General features: G+C 51.6%; 1 protein-coding gene across 1 annotated transcript; it reads left to right on the top strand.

The window, feature by feature from the left end:
• The first annotated feature begins 17,296 nt into the window (after window positions 1-17,296).
• LOC147086872 (uncharacterized) lies at window positions 17,297-18,556 on the top strand. The gene is made up of 2 exons (XM_085978343.1): window positions 17,297-17,381; window positions 17,479-18,556. The coding sequence occupies exons 1-2, from the start codon at window positions 17,297-17,299 to the stop codon at window positions 18,375-18,377; spliced, it is 984 nt and encodes a 327-aa protein (XP_085834469.1). The 3' UTR covers window positions 18,378-18,556.
• Window positions 18,557-21,101: the final 2,545 nt, after the last annotated feature.

Genomic DNA, 21,101 nt, shown 5'->3' with positions numbered 1-21,101 from the left:
ATGTTACATTACTCATTTTAGAACACTCATTCTCACTTTCAATTCACACAGCCACAATTGCTCCTTCTACCTACCGTACTGAAAACCCGTTTAAAAAAAAAAATTTAAACTTTAAAACTAACCTCAGCATTTCTTAAAATAACTTTCCTCACTTTCCCAAACAAAAATATTGCCTTTCAGAAACTCCACGATAAAATATATCTTCCTCCGCAGCCTTGGAACAACTTTACACATGCTTTTTTCAAGTGTAACTTGTAAGGACTTACCCTCACTGAATCCATGAATGAAATCGACGAAGTTCACTGCGCACGCGCTGCCTGTGCAGTCGCACGTGCTGTGCCTCTGAACCCCTTCGTTCAGAGGACCGGAAATGCCGGCGTTCTCCGCATGCACGGTATTTCCTGAACGCCGGCATTTCATCCGGCCAGATGCGTGAGTACCCAGACCGTACTCAGGCATTTGGACCCGAATTACTGGGCCATTATGTATCTTGTCATCATGCCAATAAAGCAATTTGAATTGAATTGAATTGAGGGGGCAGGGACGGGGTGAAGAGAGAGGGCAGGGAGGGGGGGAAGAGAGAGGGTAGGGACGGGGTGAAGAGAGAGGGCAGGGAGGGGGTGAAGAGAGAGGGTAGGGAGGGGGGAAGAGAGAGGGTAGGGAGGGGGGGAAGAGAGAGGGTAGGGAGGGGGGGAAGAGAGAGGGCAGGGAGGGGGCAAGAGGGAGGGCAGGGAGGGGGGAAGAGAGAGGGGAGGGAGGGGGGAAGAGAGAGGGCAGGGGGGGGGAAGAGAGAGGGGAGGGAGGGGGAAGAGAGAGAGCAGGGTAGGGGGGAAGAGAGAGGGCAGGGAGGGGGGAAGAGAGAGGGTAGGGAGGGGGGAAGAGAGAGGGCAGGGAGGGGGGAAGAGAGAGGGCAGGGAGGGGGCAAGAGGGAGGGCAGGGAGGGGGGAAGAGAGAGGGCAGGGAGGGGGCAAGAGAGAGGGCAGGGAGGGGGCAAGAGAGAGGGGAGGGAGGGGGGAAGAGAGAGGGGAGGGAGGGGGAAGAGAGAGGGGAGGGAGGGGGAAGAGAGAGAGCAGGGAAGGGGGGAAGAGAGAGGGCAGGGAGGGGGAAGAGGGAGGGGGGAAGAGAGAGGGCAGGGAGGGGGGGAAGAGAGAGGGCAGGGAGGGGGGAAGAGAGAGGGCAGGGATGGGGGGGAGAGAGAGGGCAGGGAGGGGGGAAGAGCGAGGGCAGGGAGGGGGGGAAGAGAGGGCAGGGAGGGGGCAAGAGAGAGATGGTAGGGAGGGGGGCAACAGAGAGGGGAGGGAGGGGGGATGAGAGAGGGGAGGAAGAGAGAGGGGGAAGAGAGAGGGCAGGGAGGGGGGGAGAGAGATGGTAGGGAGGGGGCAACAGAGAGGGGAGGGAAGGGGAACAGAGAGGGCAGGGAGGGGTGAAGAGAGAGGGCAGGGAGGTGGGTAGAGAGAGGGCAGGGAGGGGAGAGAGAGAGGGGAGGGAGGGGGGAAGAGAGAGAGCAGGGAAGGAGGGAAGAGAGGGGGCGAGAGAGGGGAGGGAGGGGGGAAGAGAGAGGGCAGGGAGGGGAGAGAGAGAGGGGAGGGGGGAAGAGGGAGGGCAGTGAGGGGGGAAGAGAGAGATGGTAGGGAGGGGGGCATCAGAGAGGGGAGGGAGGGGGAAGAGAGAGGGCAGGGAGGGGGGGAAGAGAGAGGGCAGGGAGGGGGAAGAGAGACGGCAGGGGGGTTGGGAAGAGAGAGGGCAGGGGGGGAAGAGAGAGGGCAGGGAGGGGGGAAGAGGGAGGGCAGGGAGGGGGCAAGAGAGAGGGCAGGGAGGGGGCAAGAGAGAGGGCAGGGAGGGGGAAGAGAGGGCAGGAAGGGGAAGAGAGGGCAGGGAGGGGGCAAGAGAGAGATGGTAGGGAGGGGGGCAACAGAGAGTGGAGGGAGGGTGGGAAGAGAGAAGGCGGGGAGGGGGGAGGAGAGGGCAGGGAGAGGGGGAGAGAGGGCAGGGAGGGGGGAGAGAGATGGTAGGGAGGTGGGCAACAGAGAGGGGAGGGAGGGGGGAACAGAGACGGCAGGGAGGGGGTGAAGCGAGAGATGGTGGGGGGGCAACAGAGAGGGGAGGGAAGGGGGGAAGAGAGAGGGCAGGGAGGGGGTAAGAGAGAGGGCTGGGAGGGGGAAAAGAGAGTGCAGGGAGGGGGGAAGAGAGAGGGCAGGGAGGGGGAAAAGAGAGTGCAGGGAGGGGGGAAGAGAGAGGGCAGGGAGGGAGGGGAAAGAGAGAGGGCTGGGAGGGGGCAAGAGAGAGATGGTAGGGAGGGGGGCAACAGAGAGGGCAGGGAGGGGGAGAGGAGAGAGGGCTGGGAGGGGGCAAGAGAGAGATGGTAGTGAGGGGGCAGGGAGAGGGCAGGGAGGGAGAAGAGAGAGGGCAGGGAGGGGGAAAAGAGAGTGCAGGGAGGGGGGAAGAGAGAGGGCAGGGAGGGAGGGGAAAGAGAGAGGGCTGGGAGGGGGCAAGAGAGAGATGGTAGGGAGGGGGGCAACAGAGAGGGGAGCGAGGTGGAAGAGAGAGGGCAGGGGGTTGGGAAGAGAGAGGGCAGGGAGGGGGGAAGAGAGAGGGCAGGGAGGGGGGGAAGAGAGAAGGCAGGGAGGGGGGAAGAGAGAGTGCAGGGAGGGGGCAAGAGAGAGGGCAGGGAGGGGGAAGAGAGGGCAGAGAGGGGGCAAGAGAGAGATGGTTGGGAGGGGGACAACAGAGAGGGCAGGGAGAGGGAGAAGAGAGAGGGCTGGGAGGGGGCAAGAGAGAGATGGTAGGGAGGGGGGCAACAGAGAATGGAGGGAGGGGGAAGAGAGAGGGCAGGGAGGGGGGAAGAGAGAGGGCAGGGAGCGGGGAGAGAGATGGTAGAGAGGGGGGCAACAGAGAGGGGAGGGAGGGGGAAGAGAGAGGGCAGGGAGGTGGCAAGAGAGGGGGCAGGGAGGGGGCAAGAGAGAGGGCAGGGAGGGGGCAAGAGAGAGGGCCGGGAGGGGGCAAGAGAGAGGGCAGGGAGGGGGCAAGAGAGAGGGGCAGGTAGGGGGAAGAGAGAGGGCAGGGACGGGGGGAAGAGAGAGGGCAGTGAGGGGTGTAGAGAGAGGGCAGGGAGGGAGGGAAGAGAGAGGGCAGTGAGGTGTGTGGAGAGAGGGCAGGGAGGGGGGCCAGCGAACTGGTCGTGGGACTCAATGAAGTAACTACTAACACTACAAATGATAATCAACCCCAGGACAGTGACATCCCAGCACAAAGCATTCGGCCCAACACAATTATTACTAATCAAAAAGAAAAATATTTGACCTATTGGACAGAAATGACAAAATCCCAAAACAAACTCGATTGCTATTTGGCCCTAAACAGACAATACACCATGGCTGAATACTTGACCATGGTAAAAGATAGCAAACTGAGAAAAACCTTGACAATGTACAGACTTAGTCAGCATAGCCTGGCCATCGAAAAAGGCAGACACAGGCAGACCTGGCTGCCCAGAGAGGACAGGATATACTCTCACTGCAGTCAGGGAGTGGTGGAGACAGAGATGCACTTCCTCACAGCTTGTGGAAACTATCAGGGCATCAGGGGGAATTTCTCCCAAAATTCATAAAAATATGCCCTGAATTCAAAAATTTGAATGACCACCAAAAACTCCCACATCTATTGGGGGAACAGAGAAAATGCGTAACTTTAGCGGCAAACTATGTTACAGCTTGCCATAAGCAGAGGGACAGAGAGTGAGCATTAAATCTAAGAAAAGATTACATGTATATTATATGTGTGCATATTTATTTATACATGGGTATATTTGTCTATACACTGTATGTCTAGATCTGCGTGTATGTGTTCAATCATACATGTGTTTCTGTGCGTTGGCAACATAAGATGTATCTTGTCATCATGCCAATAAAGCAATTTGAATTGAATTGAATTGAGGGGGCAGGGAGGGGGTGAAGAGAGAGGGCAGGGAGGGGGCAAGAGGGAGGGCAGGGAGGGGGGAAGAGAGAGGGCAGGGAGGGGGCAAGAGAGAGGGCAGGGAGGGGGAAGCGAGAGGGCAGGGAGGGGGGAAGCGAGATGGGAGGGAGGGGGGAAGAGAGGGCAGGGAGGGGGCAAGAGAGAGGGCAGGGAGGGGGAAGAGAGGGCAGGGAGGGGGCAAGAGAGAGATGGTAGGGAGGGGGGCAACAGAGAGTGGAGGGAGGGTGGGAAGAGAGAGGGCGGGGAGGGGGGAGGAGAGGGCAGGGAGAGGGGGAGAGAGGGCAGGGAGGGGGGGAGAGAGATGGTAGGGAGGTGGGCAACAGAGAGGGGAGGGAGGGGGGAACAGAGACAGCAGGGAGGGGGTGAAGCGAGAGATGGTGGGGGGGCAACAGAGAGGGGAGGGAAGGGGGGAAGAGAGAGGGCAGGGAGGGGGTAAGAGAGAGGGCAGGGAGGGGGTAAGAGAGAGGGCTGGGAGGGGGGAAAGAGAGAGTGCAGGGAGGGGGCAAGAGAGAGATGGTAGGGAGGGGGCAACAGAGAGGGCAGGGAGGGGGAGAAGAGAGAGATGGTAGTGAGGGGGCAGGGAGAGGGCAGGGAGGGAGAAGAGAGAGGGCAGGGAGGGGGCAAGAGAGAGATGGTAGGGAGGGGGGCAACAGAGAGGGGAGCGAGGTGGAAGAGAGAGGGCAGGGGGTTGGGAAGAGAGAGGGCAGGGAGGGGGGAAGAGAGAGGGCAGGGAGGGGGGAAGAGAGAGGGCAGGGAGGGGGGAAGAGAGAGGGCAGGGAGGGGTCAAGAGAGAGGGCAGGGAGGAGGAAGAGAGGGCAGGGAGGGGGCAAGAGAGAGATGGTTGGGAGGGGGCAAGGGAGAGATGGTAGGGAGGGGGGCAACAGAGAATGGAGGGAGGGGGAAGAGAGAGGGCAGGGAGGGGGGGAAGAGAGAGGGCTGGGAGGGGGGGAGAGAGATGTTAGAGAGGGGGCAAGAGAGAGGGCAGGGAGGGGGCAAGAGAGAGGGCAGGGAGGGGGCAAGAGAGAGGGCAGGGAGGGGGCAAGAGAGAGGGCAGGGAGGGGGCAAGATGGAGGGCAGGGAGGGGGCAGGGAGGGGCAAGAGAGAGGGCAGGGAGGGGCAAGAGAGAGGGCAGGGAGGGGGGAAGAGAGAGGGCAGGGAGGGAGGGAAGAGAGAGGGCAGTGAGGTGTGTAGAGAGAGGGCAGGGAGGGGGGCCAGTCAACTGGCCCTGGGACTCAATGAAGTAACTACTAACACTACTAATAATAATCAGCCCCAGGACAGTGACATCCTAGCACAAAGCATTCGGCCCAACACAAATATTACTAATCAAAAAGAAAAATATTTGACCTATTGGACAGAAACGACAAAAACCCAAAACAAACTCGATTGCTATTTGGCCCTAAACAGACAATACACCATGGCTGAATACCTGACCATGGTAAAAGATAGCAAACTGAGAAAAACCTTGACAATGTACAGATTTAGTGAGCATAGCCTTGCCATCGAAAAAGGCAGACACAGACAGACCTGGCCGCCCATAGAGGACAGAATATGCTCTCACTGCAGTCAGGGAGTGGTGGAGACAGAGATGCACTTCCTCACAACTTGTGGAAACTATCAGGATATAAGAGGGAATTTCTACCCCAAATTCATAAAAATATGCCCTGAATTCAAAAATTTGAATGACCGTCAAAAACTCCCATATCTGTAGGGGAACAGAGAGAATGCATAACTGTAGCGGCAAATTATGTTACAGCTTGCCATAAGCAGAGGGACAGAGAGTGAGCATTAAATCTAAGAAAAGATTATATTATATTATATGTGTGTATATATATTTATACATGGGTATATTTGTCTATACACTGTATGTCTAGATCTGCGTGTATGTGTTCAACCATACATGTTTTTCTGTGCTTTGGCAACATAACATGTATCTTGTCATGCCAATAAAGCAATTTGAATTGAATTGAATTGAGGGGGCAGTGAGGGGGGTGAAGAGAGAGGGCAGGGAGTGGGGGAAGAGAGAGGGCAGGGAGGGGGGGGAAGAGAGAGGGCAGGGAGGGGGGACGAGAGGCTGGGAGGGGGCAAGAGAGAGATTGTAGGGAGGGGGGCAACAGAGGGCAGAGATGGGGGAAGAGAGAGGGCATGGAGGGGGGAAGAGAGACGGCAGGGAGGGGGGAAGAGAGAGGGCAGGGAGGGGGGAAGGGAGAGGGCAGGGAGGGGGGGAAGAGAGACGGCAGGGAGGGGGGAAGAGAGAGGGCAGGGAGGGCGGAAGGGAGAGGGCAGGGAGGGGGGGAAGAGAGAGGGCAGGGAGGGGGGAAGAGAGAGGGCAGGGAGGGGGAAGAGAGAGGGCAGGGAGGGGGAAGAGAGAGGGCAGGGAGGGGGCAAGAGAGAGATGGTAGGAAGGGGGGCAACATAGAGGGGATGGAGGGTGAAGAGAGAGGGCAGGGAGGGGGGAAGAGAGAGGGCAGGGAGGGGGGAAGAGAGAGGGCAGTGATGGGAGAGAGAGAGGGGAGGGAGGGGGGAAGAGAGAGGGCAGGGAGGGAGGGAAGAGAGAGGGCAGGGAGGGGGGGAGGAGAGAGGGCAGGGAGGGGGAAGAGAGGGCAGGGAGGTGGAAGAGAGAGGGGAGGGATGGGGGAAAGAGAGAGGGGAGAGAGGGGGCGAAGAGAGAGGGCAGGGAGGGGGGAAGAAAGAGGGCAGGGAGGGGGGAAGAGAGAGGGCAGGGAGGGGGGGAAGAGAGAGGGCAGGGAGGGGGAAAGAGAGAAGGCAGGGAGGGGGAAGAGAGAGTGCAGGGAGGGGGGGAAGAGAGAGGGCAGGGAGGGGGAAGAGAGATGGCAGGGAGGGGGGGAAGAGAGAGGGCAGGGAGGGGGGGAAGTGAGAGGGCAGGGAGGGGGGGAAGAGAGAGGGCAGGGAGGGGGGAAGAGAGAGGGCAGGGAGGGGGGGAAGTGAGAGGGCAGGGAGGGGGGGAAGAGAGAGGGCAGGGAGGGGGGAAGAGAGAGGGCAGGGAGGGGGCAAGAGAGAGGGCAGGGAGCGGGCAAGAGAGAGGGCAGGGAGGGGGAAGAGAGGGAAGGGAGGGGGCAAGAGAGAGATGGTCGGTGTTGTGTCCGTCAGTAATAAGACACAAGACTGCAGGAGAACGGTACAACAGGTGTTTACTCAACGTGCCTCACTCTGGAACTGAACTGTACAGATTACTACTCAGTGCTATATACAGGCGTGGCCACTGCCGGTACTGCAGTATACATGAGCTGTAAAAGTATTTCCCCCCTTAAAGGTATATACATTCTAGATATACATTACAATTCCTCCCCTTTTAGATTAACAGTACCATAACAGTCATTTAACAATTAAATATCAAACTAATTACAATTAACACTTTTAACATACAACGTTATCTGAAAATAGTCCATTTATATATTCAGTCTTTGGGGAGGCTTCCTGATCCTTTCTGGATGACGCCTTTCCCGAGTGTCTCGCTCTTGGTGCGGAGGCGATTCTGGCACCCTGTCGTCGGTTGGGTCATCAGCTTCCGATGCTACTGTTTCTGAGGTAGATGCGACCTGTACGTCGGGTTCCTCACCAGGTACGTATGGGCGAGACATGGGGTTGACTTGTTCCTGTGACTCTAGGATCTGGTCAGCATGGCGTCTCACGATGCTATCCCCAACGTCCACTGTGTACATTAGTGGGCCCTGCCGTGTGCATATCGTTCCTGGCTGCCATTTTTCTGTTCAGTAGTCGCGGGCCAAGACTGGTTGCCCTACATTGAAGCTCCTTGTTGGCTTCTCATGGATGTGCTGGAATTGCTTACTCTCAACATCTCTTCGTATGTTTGGTCTGAGCAAATCCAGGTGAGATCTTAACCTTCGGTTAAAGAACATCATGGCCGGGGCCTGGTTGGTGACTGCATGTGTCGCATTCCGGTAGGCGAACAGGAAATTGTCCACCTTATGCTGCAGTGGAATGTCGTCATCGCACATGGCCTTTATTGCCTTCTTAAAGGTTTGTACGAACCTCTCAGCCAACCCATTTGTGGCTGGATGATACGGGGCGGATGTGTAATGCCTTACCCCATTCTTCTTCATAAACCTCTGGAACTCTTCGGACACAAACTGTGGTCTGTTATCGGGGCAAATCTGTTCTGGCAAGCCGTTCCTGGCAAAAATGGTCCATAGGACTGCAATAGTCTTCTCCGTGGTGGTGGAGGACATTTTGATGACCTCAGGCCATTTCGAGTGCGCATCCACGGCTATTAAAAACATTGAGTCCATGAATGGACCAGCAAAATCAATATGCACCCGTTGCCATGGAGATGAGGGCCACTCCCATGGGTGTAGAGGGGCATGTGGTGGTGCATTTTGGACTTTCTGGCATCCTGAGCAGCTCTTGGTCAGGTCCTCGATTTGTTTATCGATTCCCGGCCACCACACATAAGCCCTGGCAAGGCTTTTCATTTTTACCCCTCCCAGATGACCCTCATGAAGCTCATTGAGCACTCTATCCCTTAACTTGGGTGGAATTACCACTCGGGATCCACACATCAAGGTCCCCCGGCACACTGACAGCTGTTCTCTTCTTGTTGAGAATGCTGGCAACAGTGAGTCACCATGTGTTGGCCATCCCTTCACCGTCAAATCATATACCCGAGACAGTGTCGGGTCATTTCGGGTCTCCTTTTCTATACGAGCGTTAGTCACTGGTAGGTATTCAACTATAGTCGAATGAAATATTTTGACAGGATCCACTGCTGGTGCTTCCTCCACAGTAGGCAGTGGCAGACGTGATAGCCCATCAGCATTTCCATGCTGTTTCGTGCCCTTATATTCAATCTCATAGTGGTGCGCCCCTAGAAAGAGTGACCATCTTTGTAGTCGTTGCGCAGTCATTACTGGAACGCCCTTCTTCGGATTAAAAATGGAGCCAAGAGGCTGGTGGTCAGTCAGCAAGGTGAATTTCTGCCCGTGCAGATAGTGATTGAACTTTTTCATTCCCCACACTAGGCTGAGGGGCTCCCTGTCAATCTGGGCATAGTTATGCTCGGCTGAGGTTAGTGATCGTGACGCAAAGGCTATTGGCCTCTCTGAGCCTTCCGAGAATTTGTGCGACAGCACCGCTCCATTGCCGTAGGGTGACGCATCACACGCCAACCGAATTGGTAGTGCTGGGTTGAAATGGGCCAATACCTCTTTCGATGTGATTAGTGTTTTGCTCTTCTGGAAAGCTCGTTTACATTCGTCACTCCACTTCCATGGCACTCCAGTTTGCAGTAGGGTGTTCAGTGGGTGTAGTATTGTGGACAAATTTGGCAAGAACTTATGGCAGTAGTTTACCAGCCCGAGGAACGACCTCAGTTGTGACACATTTTCCGGTGCTGGGGCCTTGACTACTGCCTCAATGTTTTCTGGGGACTAATGTAACCCCTCTTTATCGATAACGTGGCCACAATACGAGATCTGTTTTTTTTTAAACTCACATTTGGGGCGGTTAGCTCGGAGCCCATATTCCTTCAATCTAGTGAGCACCTACTCCAGGTTGGCGAGGTGATCACTGTCATTTTCGCCCGTGACCAGGATGTCATCCAAATAACACTGGGTCCCTGGGATCCCTTGCAGGACTTGTTCCATTGCCCTTTGCCAAATAGCCGGAGCTGATGCTACCCCGAATACCAGCCGGTTGTATTGGTAGAGACCTTTATGGGTGTTGATTGTGAGGTATTTTTTTGATGCTTCTTCTACCTCCATTTGCAGATACGCCTGGGCCAGATCAATCTTAGTGAAGCGTTTCCCTCCAGATAGCGAGGCGAAAATATCTTCAATCCGCGGAAGTGGATATTGTACGGTGTGAAGGACCGGGTTCACTGTTACCTTAAAGTCCCCACAGAGGCGAACCTTCCTTGGTTCCCCAGGCGTGCTGCTCAACGACTTTTTCATCACGGACGATGGGCGTAGCCCACTCGCTCCAGTCTACCTTGGACAGTACTCCTGAACGTTCCAAACTCTCCAGCTCTGCTTCGACGGCTGGGCGGATCGCATAAGGTGTGGCCTTAAAAAATTTTGGGCTTGCGTTTTCTTCGATTTTAATTGTTGCTGTCATGCCTTTTAGTGTTCCGAGTCCTTGCTGGAACACTTCTTGCACGTCGGTTAGGATCTTTGACAGTCGCCCAGGTGTGACGTCGTCATCCTTTTTGGCAGCCACAGTCAGTGCTTGTATGGAATGCCAATCTAGCTGTATTCTCCGGATCCATTCACGTCCCAGTAATGGTGGTCCTCCATCTTGCAATACATACAGGTCTAGTTTTGGTGTTTCCTTACCGTTATATATAATGGTCACCCTTATTTTTCCTTTGGGGTAGACTTTTTGCCCCGTGTACATCTTCAAAATAATTTTTGTGTCTCTCAAGGGTATGTGTGGGAATAGCCGCTCGTAGCCCCGTCGGTTTATGACTGTTAGGGCTGATCCTGTGTCCAATTCCATTTTTACCTGGACTCCTGCTATCTTGAGAGTGACCCAAATGGTTCGGTGATCCTCCGTTTTGATCACATTATATAGTTTCAGACAACTCAGCTCCCTGTTTTCGGAGTCGGTATCACTCTTTTGTTCATCTGAACTATTCTCCATCACCTTATGTACCTTCTTGTACTTTTCTTTTGGAGATTTCTTATTGCTGGTTTTCTTTCCCGACCTGCAGACTCGTGCTATGTGTCCTACTTTTCCACACTGCCTGCACACTTTGTCTTTGAACCAGCAATCATTGTGGTCGTGTGTTGTTCTGCCGCAGCGATAGCACTTCTCTGTTCTGTATGACATTTCGTTTGTGCCATATTCTTGCGGTCTCTGTTGTATCTCTGCAGCGCCCCGTGCTGCTGCTTCATATGATACCGCAATGCTGAAAGCCTTGTCCAGCGTAAGGTCCTTTTCAGATAAAAGCCGTTTCTGGGTTCCTTCACTTTGAAGCCCACATACAAACTTGTCCCTTAAGGTATCTGCCAGTCCCGTTCCAAACTGGCAGTGTTTCGATAGTTTGCGCAATTCTGTTAAATATTCAGCATTGTTTTCATCCTTATGCTGGTTCCGTTTGTGAAACTTGAATCTTTCTGCTATCAGCAGCGGTGTGGGGTTTAAATGTTCCTGTAATATCGTTACTATGTCTCCAAAACTCTCTTCCACTGGCTTCGCTAGGGTTACTCGATTTCGTAATAAGCCATACGTCTTCGCACCCATTAAATTTAACAATACCAGCGCTTTCTTGTCATCTGACACCTCATTTGCCTTGCAGTACACCTCTATTCATTCGACATATGTAGTCCAACCTTCGGCTTCATTGTCAAATGCGGTGATACTGCCACTCTTCGGCATTTTGGGTGTGGTTTAAAATGGCGTCTCCCGCGCTTTCCTTCCTTCCCCGCTGCTGCCAACGCCGCTCTCGGCGGTCCTCGTGGCAATGGCAGCAGCCTGTAGGTTTCGCGCGCTTCTCCTGCGCTGCTGCCAACGCCGCTCTCGGCGGTCCTCATGGCAATGGCGGCACCTCGTGGGTTTCTGCGCGTCTCCCTCCCTCTCCTCGACGCTGCTTGGACCCTGAACACCGGCTGCATCCTGTGCATTCTGCCCTCTCTCTCGCTCTCCCATCGACGCTGCTCAGCCCTTTGCTGTGCCGCTCGGTCGGGCTCTAGCCCGCCGCTGTCCAGGAAGGGTCTGCGCACTACCTGTTGCCAGCCCGTTTCGCTGGACCACCGCGACTGGAAAGCCAAGCCTGGCTCTCAACAGCTTCCCCCGCAATTCTCGAGCCTGTGCTGGATGACTGGCCGGTTGCCTGTGGTCGACGCCCGTGTCTCTGGCCTTGACCTCCAATCTACTGGTCTCCAGGAACGAATCCCTGGGAGGTGATGCAGAGTTGCAGGTAGGATCGAATTTGCCTCGTCGCCAATGTTGTGTCCATCAGTAGTAAGACACAGACTGCAGGAGAACGGTACAACAGGTGTTTACTCAACGTGGTTCACTCTGGAACTGAACTGTACAGATTACTACTCAGTGCTATATACAGGTGTGGTCACTGCCAGTACTACAGTATACATGAGCTGTAAAAGTAGTTCCCCCCTTAAAGGTATATACATTACAACATCCTCTCTGCATCTACCTTGTCGAGCCCCCTGAGAATCTGATATGTTTCAATAAGATCGCCTCTCATTCTTCTAAACTCCAATGAGTATAGGCCCAACCTGCTCAACCTTTCCTCATAAGTCAACCCCCCTGATCTCAGGAATCCACCTAGTGAATCATCTCTGAACTGCCTCCAATGCAAGTATATCCTTCCTGAAATAAGGATATTCCTGCCCCAGAGACCAGGTAAGGCCTCACAGCATCGGCGGGAATCTCGAGCGGCAGAGCGGGGCTATAAAAGCCCCAGAGACCAGGTAAGGCCTCACAGCGTCGGCGGGAATCTCGAGCGGCAAAGCGGGGCTATAAAAGCCCCAGAGACCAGGTAAGGCCTCAGTGCGTCGGCGGGAATCCTGAGCGGCAGAGCGGGGCTATAAAAGCCCCAGAGACCAGGTAAGGCCTCACAGCGTCGGCGGGAATCCTGAGCGGCAGAGCGGGGCTATAAAAGTCCCAGAGACCAGGTAAGGCCTCACAGCGTCGGCGGGAATCCTGAGCGGCAGAGCGGGGCTATAAAAGTCCCCAGAGACCAGGTAAGGTGAACCAATCTCCAGTCTGGGAACTCGGAGGGAAGGAGAGAGGTAAAAAGTAATCCAAGTGTGACGTCACCAGAAAGCGGGTCAGTGATTGGTTGGTAAGTATTTCTCCCTTTTTAAGCTTAAATCTCTTTGGTTTATAGTTTCCAAGGTGTGATATTCACCATCTAGAATCGGGGCAGAGGGTATTTAAGAATAATATTAATAAATTTAATTAATTACATAGAATGGGAGATCAGGTGATGTGTTGCTGCTGCAATATGTGGGAGCTGGTGGACACCATTGATGCTCACGTTGATCACATTTGCAGTAAGTGTTGGCTGCTCGAGGAATTCCGGCTCCATGTTGAAGAGCTGGAGTCTGAGCTTCAAACACTGAGACACATCAGGGAGGGGGAGAGTTACCTGGACTCTGTGTATCACGAGGTATTCACACCAATTAGATTAATTAATTCAGATGTAGTCCGTGGCCAGGGTCAGGATGGTGTGACTAGAAGTGAGGCAGGTACGGGGATCCAGGAGGTAGTGTTGGAGGAGCCGCAGCCCTTGCACTTGTCCAACAGGTTCGAGGCTCTTACTCCCTGTGAGGATGGGAACAGGGACTGCGGGGAGGATGAGCAACCTGGCCACAGCACCGTGGAGCAGGGGGCCATTCAAGTGGGGGGAGTTAAAAGAAATGTTGTAGTGGTAGGGGATAGTATCATTAGGGGGATAGATAGAGTTCTTTGCAGCCGAGAGCAAGAGTCCCGAAGGTTGTGTTGCCTGCCCGGTGCCAGGGTTGAGGACATCTCCTCTGGACTGGAGAGAAACTTGGAGTGGGAGGGGGAGGATCCAGTTGTCGTGGTCCATGTTGGTACCAACAACATAGATAGGACAAGGAAGGAGGTTCTGCTGAGGGAGTTTGAGCAGCTAGGGGCCAAATTAAAAAGCAGAACCACAAGGGTAATAATCTCTGGATTATTACCTGAGCCACGAGCGAATTTGGCTAGGACAAATAAAATTAGAGAGTTAAATGCGTGGCTCAAAGACTGGTGTGGGAGAAATGGGTTTTGCTTCCTGGGACACTGGCACCAGTACTGGGGCAGGAGGGAGCTGTTCCATTGGGACGGGCTTCACTTGGCCAGTGCTGGGACTAGAGTCCTGGCGGATCATATAACTAGGGCTGTAGAGAGGGCTTTAAACTAACTAGCCGGGGGGAGGTTCCTAGAGAGCAAATAATAAAAATGACAACAGAGAAGGTCATAGACTTAGGTAGCAGTGGGGAAATTAAAAACCAGAGTGTGTCAGGAAGGGGCAGAAGGTATGGAGTAAAAGGTAAAGTAATAAAAAGGACAGAAGCAAGAACTAAGTGTCACAAAAACATATTTGAAAGTTCTCTATCTGAATGCATGTAGCATTCGTAACAAAATAGACAAGTTAATGGCACAAATAACTACATATGGGTATGATCTTGTGGCCATTACAGAAACATGGCTGCAGGGTGACAATGCCTGGGAATTAAACATACCAGGTTATTTAACGATCAGGAAGGACAGGCAGGAAGGAAGGGGAGGTGGGGTGGCTATGTTAATAAAGGAAGGAATCACTGTAATACAGAGAAATGATATTGGGTCAAAAGATCAGGATAATTAAACAGTTTGGGTGGAGGTAAGGAATAATAAGGGGAAAAAAACACTAGTGGGCGTAGTCTATAGGCCTCCGAACTGTGGCAACTCTGTTGGATGGAGTATCAATCAGGAAATAGTTGAGGCTTGTAATAAGGGAACATCTATAATTATGGGGGATTTTAACTATCATATTAATTGGACAAATCAAATTGGGCAGGGCTGCCTTGAGGATGAGTTCATTGAGTGTATTAGGGATGGGTTTCTTGAGCAGTATGTAACTGAACCGACCAGGGGGCAAGCAACCTTAGATCTGGTCCTGTGTAACGAGACAGGATTAATTAAAAATGTCCTAGTAAAGGATCCCCTTGGAATGAGTGACCATGGTTGAATTCCATATTCAATTAGAGGGTGAGAAGGTTGGATCTCAAACAAGCGTGCTAAGCTTGAATAAAGGAGACTATGAAGGTATGAGAGCGGAATTAATAGAGTGGATTGAGAAAATAGATTAAAGGGTAAGACGATACATGATCAGTGGTGTACATTTAAGGAGTTATTTTACAACTTCCAAAAAATATATATTCCACTGAGAAGAAAGGGGTGTAAAAGAAAAGACAGCCATCCGTGGCTAAGTAAAGAAATTAAGGATAGTATTCGACTAAAAACAAGGGCATATAAGGTAGCCAAATCTAGTGGGAGGATAGAGGATTGGGAAAACTTTAAAAGACAGCAAAAAATAACAAAAAGATTGATTAAGAAAGGGAAGATAGATTATGAAAGTAAATTAGCAAAAAATATAAAAACAGATAGTAAGAGTTTTTATAGTTATATAAAAAGAAAAAGGGTGGCTAAACTAAATGTTGGTACCTTAGAGGATGAGACCGGGAAATTAATGGTGGGAAATATGGAGATGGCAAAAACACTGAATGAATATTTTATATCAGTCTTTACAGTAGAAGACACTAAGAATATCCCAACACTGGACAAACAGGGGGCTAAAGGGGGGGAGGAGCTAAACACGATCAAAATCACTAAGGAAGTGGTACTCGGTAAAATAATGGGACTCAAGGCGGATAAATCACCTGGACCTGATGGCTTACATCCTAGGGTCTTGAGGGAAGTGGCGGTAGGGATTGTGGATGCATTGGTAATAATTTTCCAAAACTCCCTGGACTCGGCAAAGGTCCTGGCAGACTGGAAAACTGCTAATGTAACACCCTTATTTAAAAAGGGCAGTAGACAGAAGGCTGGAAACTATAGATCGGTTAGCCTAACATCTGTGGTAGGTAAAATTTTGGAGTCCATTATTAAGGAGACAGTAACAGGACATTTGGATAATCATAATTTAATAGGACAAAGTCAGCATGGTTTTATGAAGGGGAAGTCATGTTTGACAAATTTGCTGGAGTTCTTTGAGGAAGTAACATATAGGGTGGATAAAGGGGAACCAGTGGACGTAGTGTATTTAGACTTCCAAAAGGCATTTGACAAGGTTCCACACAAAAGATTATTGCTTAAGATAAAAAATCACGGGATTGGGGGTAATATTCTGGCATGGATAGAGGATTGGCTATCTAACAGAAGGCAGAGAGTTGGGATAAATGGTTCATTCTCAGACTGGCAATCAGTAACTAGTGGTGTTCCGCAGGGGTCAGTGCTGGGTCCCCAACTCTTTACAATCTATATTAACGATTTGGAGGAGGGGACCGAGTGTAACATATCAAAGTTTGCAGATGATACTAAGATGGGAGGGAAAGTAGTGAGTGAGGAGGACATAAAAAACCTGTAAGGGGACATAGACAGGCTAAGTAAGTGGGCAGAGATTTGGTAGATGGAATACAATACTGGAAAGTGTGAAGTTATGCACTTTGGCAGGAAAAATCGTAGAGCAAGTTATTATCTTAATGGCAAGAAACTGGAAAGTACTGAAGTACAAAGGGATCTGGGGGTCCTGGTGCACGAAACTCAAAAGGTTAGTATGCAGGTGCAGCAAGTGATTAAGAAGGCCAATGGAATGTTGGCTTTCATTGCTAGGGGGATAGAATATAAAAATAGGGAGGTATTGCTTCAGTTGTACAAGGTATTGGTGAGACCGCACCTGGAATACTGCGTACAGTTTTGGTGTCCATACTTAAGAAAGGACATACTTGCTCTCAAGTCAGTACAAAGAAGGTTCACTCGGTTAATCCCGGGGATGAGGGGATGGACGTATGAGGAGAGGTTGAGTAGATTGGGACTCTACTCATTGGAGTTCAGAAGAATGAGAGGCGATCTTATTGAAACATATAAGATTGTGAAGGGGTTGGATCGGGTGGATGCGGGGAGGATGTTCCCGATGATGGGTGAAACTAGAACTGGGGGCATAGTCTTAGAATAAAGGGCTGCTCTTTCAAAACTGAGATGAGGAGGAACTACTTCACTCAGAGGTTGGTAGGCCCATGGAATATGCTGCCCCAAAAAGCTGTAGAAACTACATCATTACATAAATTTAAAACAGAAATAGACAGTTTCCTAGAAGTAAAGGGAATTAAGGGTTACGGGGAGCGGGCAGGAATTTGGACATGAGTCTTGGTTCGGATTGGTCATGGCTCTATGGGTAGCGGAGCGGGCCCAGGGGCCATGTAGCCTGATCCTGCTCCTATTTCGTGTGTCTAATTCTGTTAGATTCAGGAGATGGTTCTGTGATAGTGGATTGGCGGTTAGGATCAGATCAGCCATGATCTGATTGAATGGTGGAGCAGGCTCGAGGGGCCGATTGGCCTACTCCTGCTCCTAATTCTTATGTTCTTATGTTCTTATGTTCTTATGCAACCTGCAGCCTCCGCACTGTACGGAGCTGCCTCACCACCTCTGCACGACCCGGTACTGTGAGCAGGCATTAACTCGCTCCCTAACCCGAACATTATCATTAAACCCGCTGACACCAAGACTCGCTAACTCACTGCCACTCTTTCTACAGGACAAGCTGGCGCAGAAGCCGAGGAATCCGAGCAGTAGCGGGGAACGGCCATCCTCCTTCCCATCCACTACCCCTATGGAGCAGGAAGCTCTGGGCATCGTTGAGATCTACAGCCGGAGCTGCATGGAGAATGGCGAGGCTGGGGGCCAAGTACCACAGGGTGTCTTCCTATTTCTCTTAGCTGCTCTCTATCTCTCTTCTTCTTAAGCCAGTGCACAGGCCATGTGGTCACCCTGGAGCTGCCTTGTACTGCTGAGGCCTACCGTTCCCAGTGCTCGCTGGCCCTTGTCCCTCTCCCTTTTTTCCAGGTCTGTCCCATTACTTGGACCTCACTGGGCAAGAGGTGGAGGAGGACCACTTTATCGAGGATGCACCTTCACCAGCTCTGTCCTTCCAGTACACCAGCCCAGGAATCGGCAGCTCCGCTGGAAGAGATGGCCAGACAGAAGGATCTACGCAGGGTGAATTGTTCAGCAACAGCGAGCAGGAGCTGGCCATGGTGCAAAGGACAGTGGAGGAGACCGATGGCCGGAGGGCAAGCTCAGATTCGAGCTGTGCTGAGGAACACAGTGAGGCAGATTACAGCGGCCCAGCCTTCAAAAGGAAGATCTTCCATGTGCATCATCAGTTGCTCGAGGCTTTGGACATCCTGTCTCGGAGCTGTCTCACCCTATCGGAGAGCGTGGAGGAGTCCGCTTCCATATTGTGTGACATTGTGGCACAAGGCCTCACGGCCCTGCAGTCTACGATGGAGCGTGTGGCCAGCTCTATGGACGCTGCAGCCCAGCCCTCTGTCCAGGAGCCCGTGGCCCCAGCACTGGGATCGTTGGTCGAGGCTCAAACCAGTGCCATTCACGCTCTGGCCTGCACCATCTCCTCTGGCTTGGAGAGGCTGGAGGAACGCATCGACCGGGGCTTCAGTCACGTCACCGACCTCCTGCAGTCCGCTCTCCCCCAGGTCAGGGGCAGTGCCGAGCCTCGGGTCCACGGCGACGGCGCGGCGGGAGCGACACACACTGCCCTCTCTCGGGACGGCGGCGGTGCGTCTGCTCCCGCACCACGTCCTGGACCACCGAATGCCCCGGTGGCAGCGGGGACCCTGCAGTCTGCGGTCCGGCCCCCTCGCACCCGAGCTCTTCGAGATCGTCGGCCATGAGCATCTCCCCAGCCCCCCGACTGAGTCACAGGAGCCTTCCAGCACCCCCATGCTGAATCCACGGGCGGAGCAGCTTGTAGGAGCACTAGAGGAGCAGAGCGATCACTGAAGAAAGGCAGCGCGGGATGGCACCTAGGTGATCACGTTGGTTCATGGTATTTGTATAAGTCAATAAAATTTTCCACGGTTTGCAATTCTGACTTTGTCTGCTGGCTGGTTGTATTGTAACTGAGGTCACTGCAATGTGACCAGAGACTGAATAGGCTGCTCACGGAAACTCAGCATAAGCTCGAGGAACAGCACCTCATCTTTCGAATAGGCACTTTACAGGCTTCAGGACCCAACACAGTGTTCAACAATTTCAGACCATAGCCCCGGCCCCGATCATATATATATTTATATCCACACTTTTTGTTTCGCCTTCTGTTCTTCTCTCCCACAGGGCAGCTGTCTTTCACTCTGCCAGCGCAATTTACACTTCATCTTGAGCCATCCTTTGTTTCTTAACCTGGCCTATTACCATCTCCTCCCGCCTTGAATATCTCTTAATGTCTCTCAATGTCTCTCAATCTCTCCTGCCTTCTATCCTATCACAGGCCTTCCCTTTTGTTCTTTCATCCCCTCCCCCCTTTCCCAGCTCCCACACTTGCTTAAAAACCTGTTCCATTTCCTGCTTTTTTCCAGTTCTGACGAAAGGTCATCGACCTGAAACACTAACTCTGTTTCTCTCTTCACAGATGCTGCCTGACCTGCTGAGTATCTCCAGCATTTTAGAAACATAGAAACATAGGAGATAGGAGCAGGAGTAGGCCATTCGGCCCCTCGAGCCTGCTCCGCCATTCAATGAGATCATGGCTGATCATCCAAATTCAGTACCCTGTCCCTGCTTTCTCCCCATAATCCTTGATCCCTTTAGCCTTAAGAAATATATCCAACACCTTCTTGAATATATTTAATGAATTGGCCCCCACTGCCTTCTGTGGTAGAGAATTCCACAGGTTCACCACTCTCTGGGTGAAGAAATTCCTCCTCATCTCTGTCCTAAATGGCTTACCCCTTATCCTTAGACTGTGACCCCTGGTTCTAGACTCCCCGCCATCAGGAACAGCCTTCCTGCATCTAGTCTGTCTAGTCCTGTTAGAATTTTATAAGTTTCAGTGAGATCCCCTCTCATTCTTCTAAACTCCAGCGAGTATAAGCCCAATCTACCCAACCTCTCCTCATACGTCATTCCTGCCATCCCAGGTATCAGTCTGGTGAATCTTCGCTGCACTCCCTCCATGGCAAGAACATCCTTCCTCAGATAAGGCGACCAAAACTGCACACAATACTCAAGGTGTGGTCTCACCAAGGCCCTGTACAACTGCAGCAAGACATCCTTGTTCCTGTAATAACAACAGAAAATGCTGGAAAAATTCAGCAGGTCAGGCAACATCCGTGGAGAGAAATTTGAGTTGACGTTTCGGGTTGAACCCTTTTTCAAAACTGGAAAGAAAAGAAAATAGATCGAAGGCAGGGCCGACCCGAAACGTCAACTCAAATTTCTCTCCACGGATGTTGCCTGACCTGCTGAATTTTTCCAGCATTTTATATTGCCTGCTAGCTTACTCTCATATTCTATTTTCCCCCTCTTAATTAATCCCTTTGTCCTCCTTTGCTGAATCCTAAATTGCTCCCAATCCTCAGGTTTGCTGCTTTTTTTTGGCCAATTTATATGCCCTCTCTTTGGATCTTATGTTATCCCTAATTTCCCTTGTTAGCCACGGTTGAGTAACCTTTTTTGATTTAATTTTATGCCAAACTGGGATAAACAAATTCTGTAGTTCATCCATGTGATCTTTGAATGTTTGCCATTGCCTATCCACCGTCAACCCTTTGAGTGACATTACCCAATCAATCCTACCCAACCTGCATCTCATACCATCATAGTTCCCTTTATTTAAATTCAGGACCTTAGTCTCTGAGTCAACTATTTCATTCTCCATCTTAATGAAGAATTCGATCATATTATGATCGCTCCGACCCAAGGGGCCTCGCACAACAAGATTGCTAATTAATCCTTTCTCATTGCATAATACCCAGTCTAAGATGGCCTGATCCCTAGTTGGTTCCTCGACATATTGGTCCAGGAAACCATCCCGTATACACACCAGGAATTCCTCCTCCACAGTATTGTTACTAATTTGGTTAGCCCAATCTATATGTAGATTAAAGTCACCCATGATGACTGCTGTGCCCTTATTGCACGCTTCTCTAATTTCCCTTTTAATGCCATCCCCAACCTTTGCATTACTGTTTGGGGGTCTATATACCACTCCCACTAATGTTTTCTGCCCTTTGGTATTTCTCAGTTCTACCCATACAGATTCCGCATCATCAGAGCTAATACCTTTCCTTACAATTGTGTTAATCCCCTCATTAACCAGTAATGCTACCCCACTTCCTTTTCCTTTTTGCCTGTCTTTCCTGAACATTGAATGCCCCTGGATGTTGAGTTCCCAGCCTTGGTCCCCCTGGAGCCATGTTTCCGTAATTCCAATCATATCACATCTATTTGCGCTGCTAATTCATCCACCTTATTACGAATGCTCCTTGCATTAAGACACAAAGCCTTCAGGCTTGTTTTTTTAACGCTCTTAGACCTTTTAGAATTATTATTTACTGTGGCCATGTTTGTTTTAAACCCTTGATTTATCCGATTGCCACCTTTGTTATTCTCCTTCC

This window comes from Somniosus microcephalus, unplaced genomic scaffold (assembly GCF_052327205.1).
Source record: "Somniosus microcephalus isolate GS21.2 unplaced genomic scaffold, FLI_Smic_1.0 unresolved_chr7, whole genome shotgun sequence".
NCBI lineage: Eukaryota > Metazoa > Chordata > Chondrichthyes > Squaliformes > Somniosidae > Somniosus > Somniosus microcephalus.
Note: the sequence above shows the minus strand (reverse complement) of the source record. Positions and strands in the feature narration are given on the sequence as shown.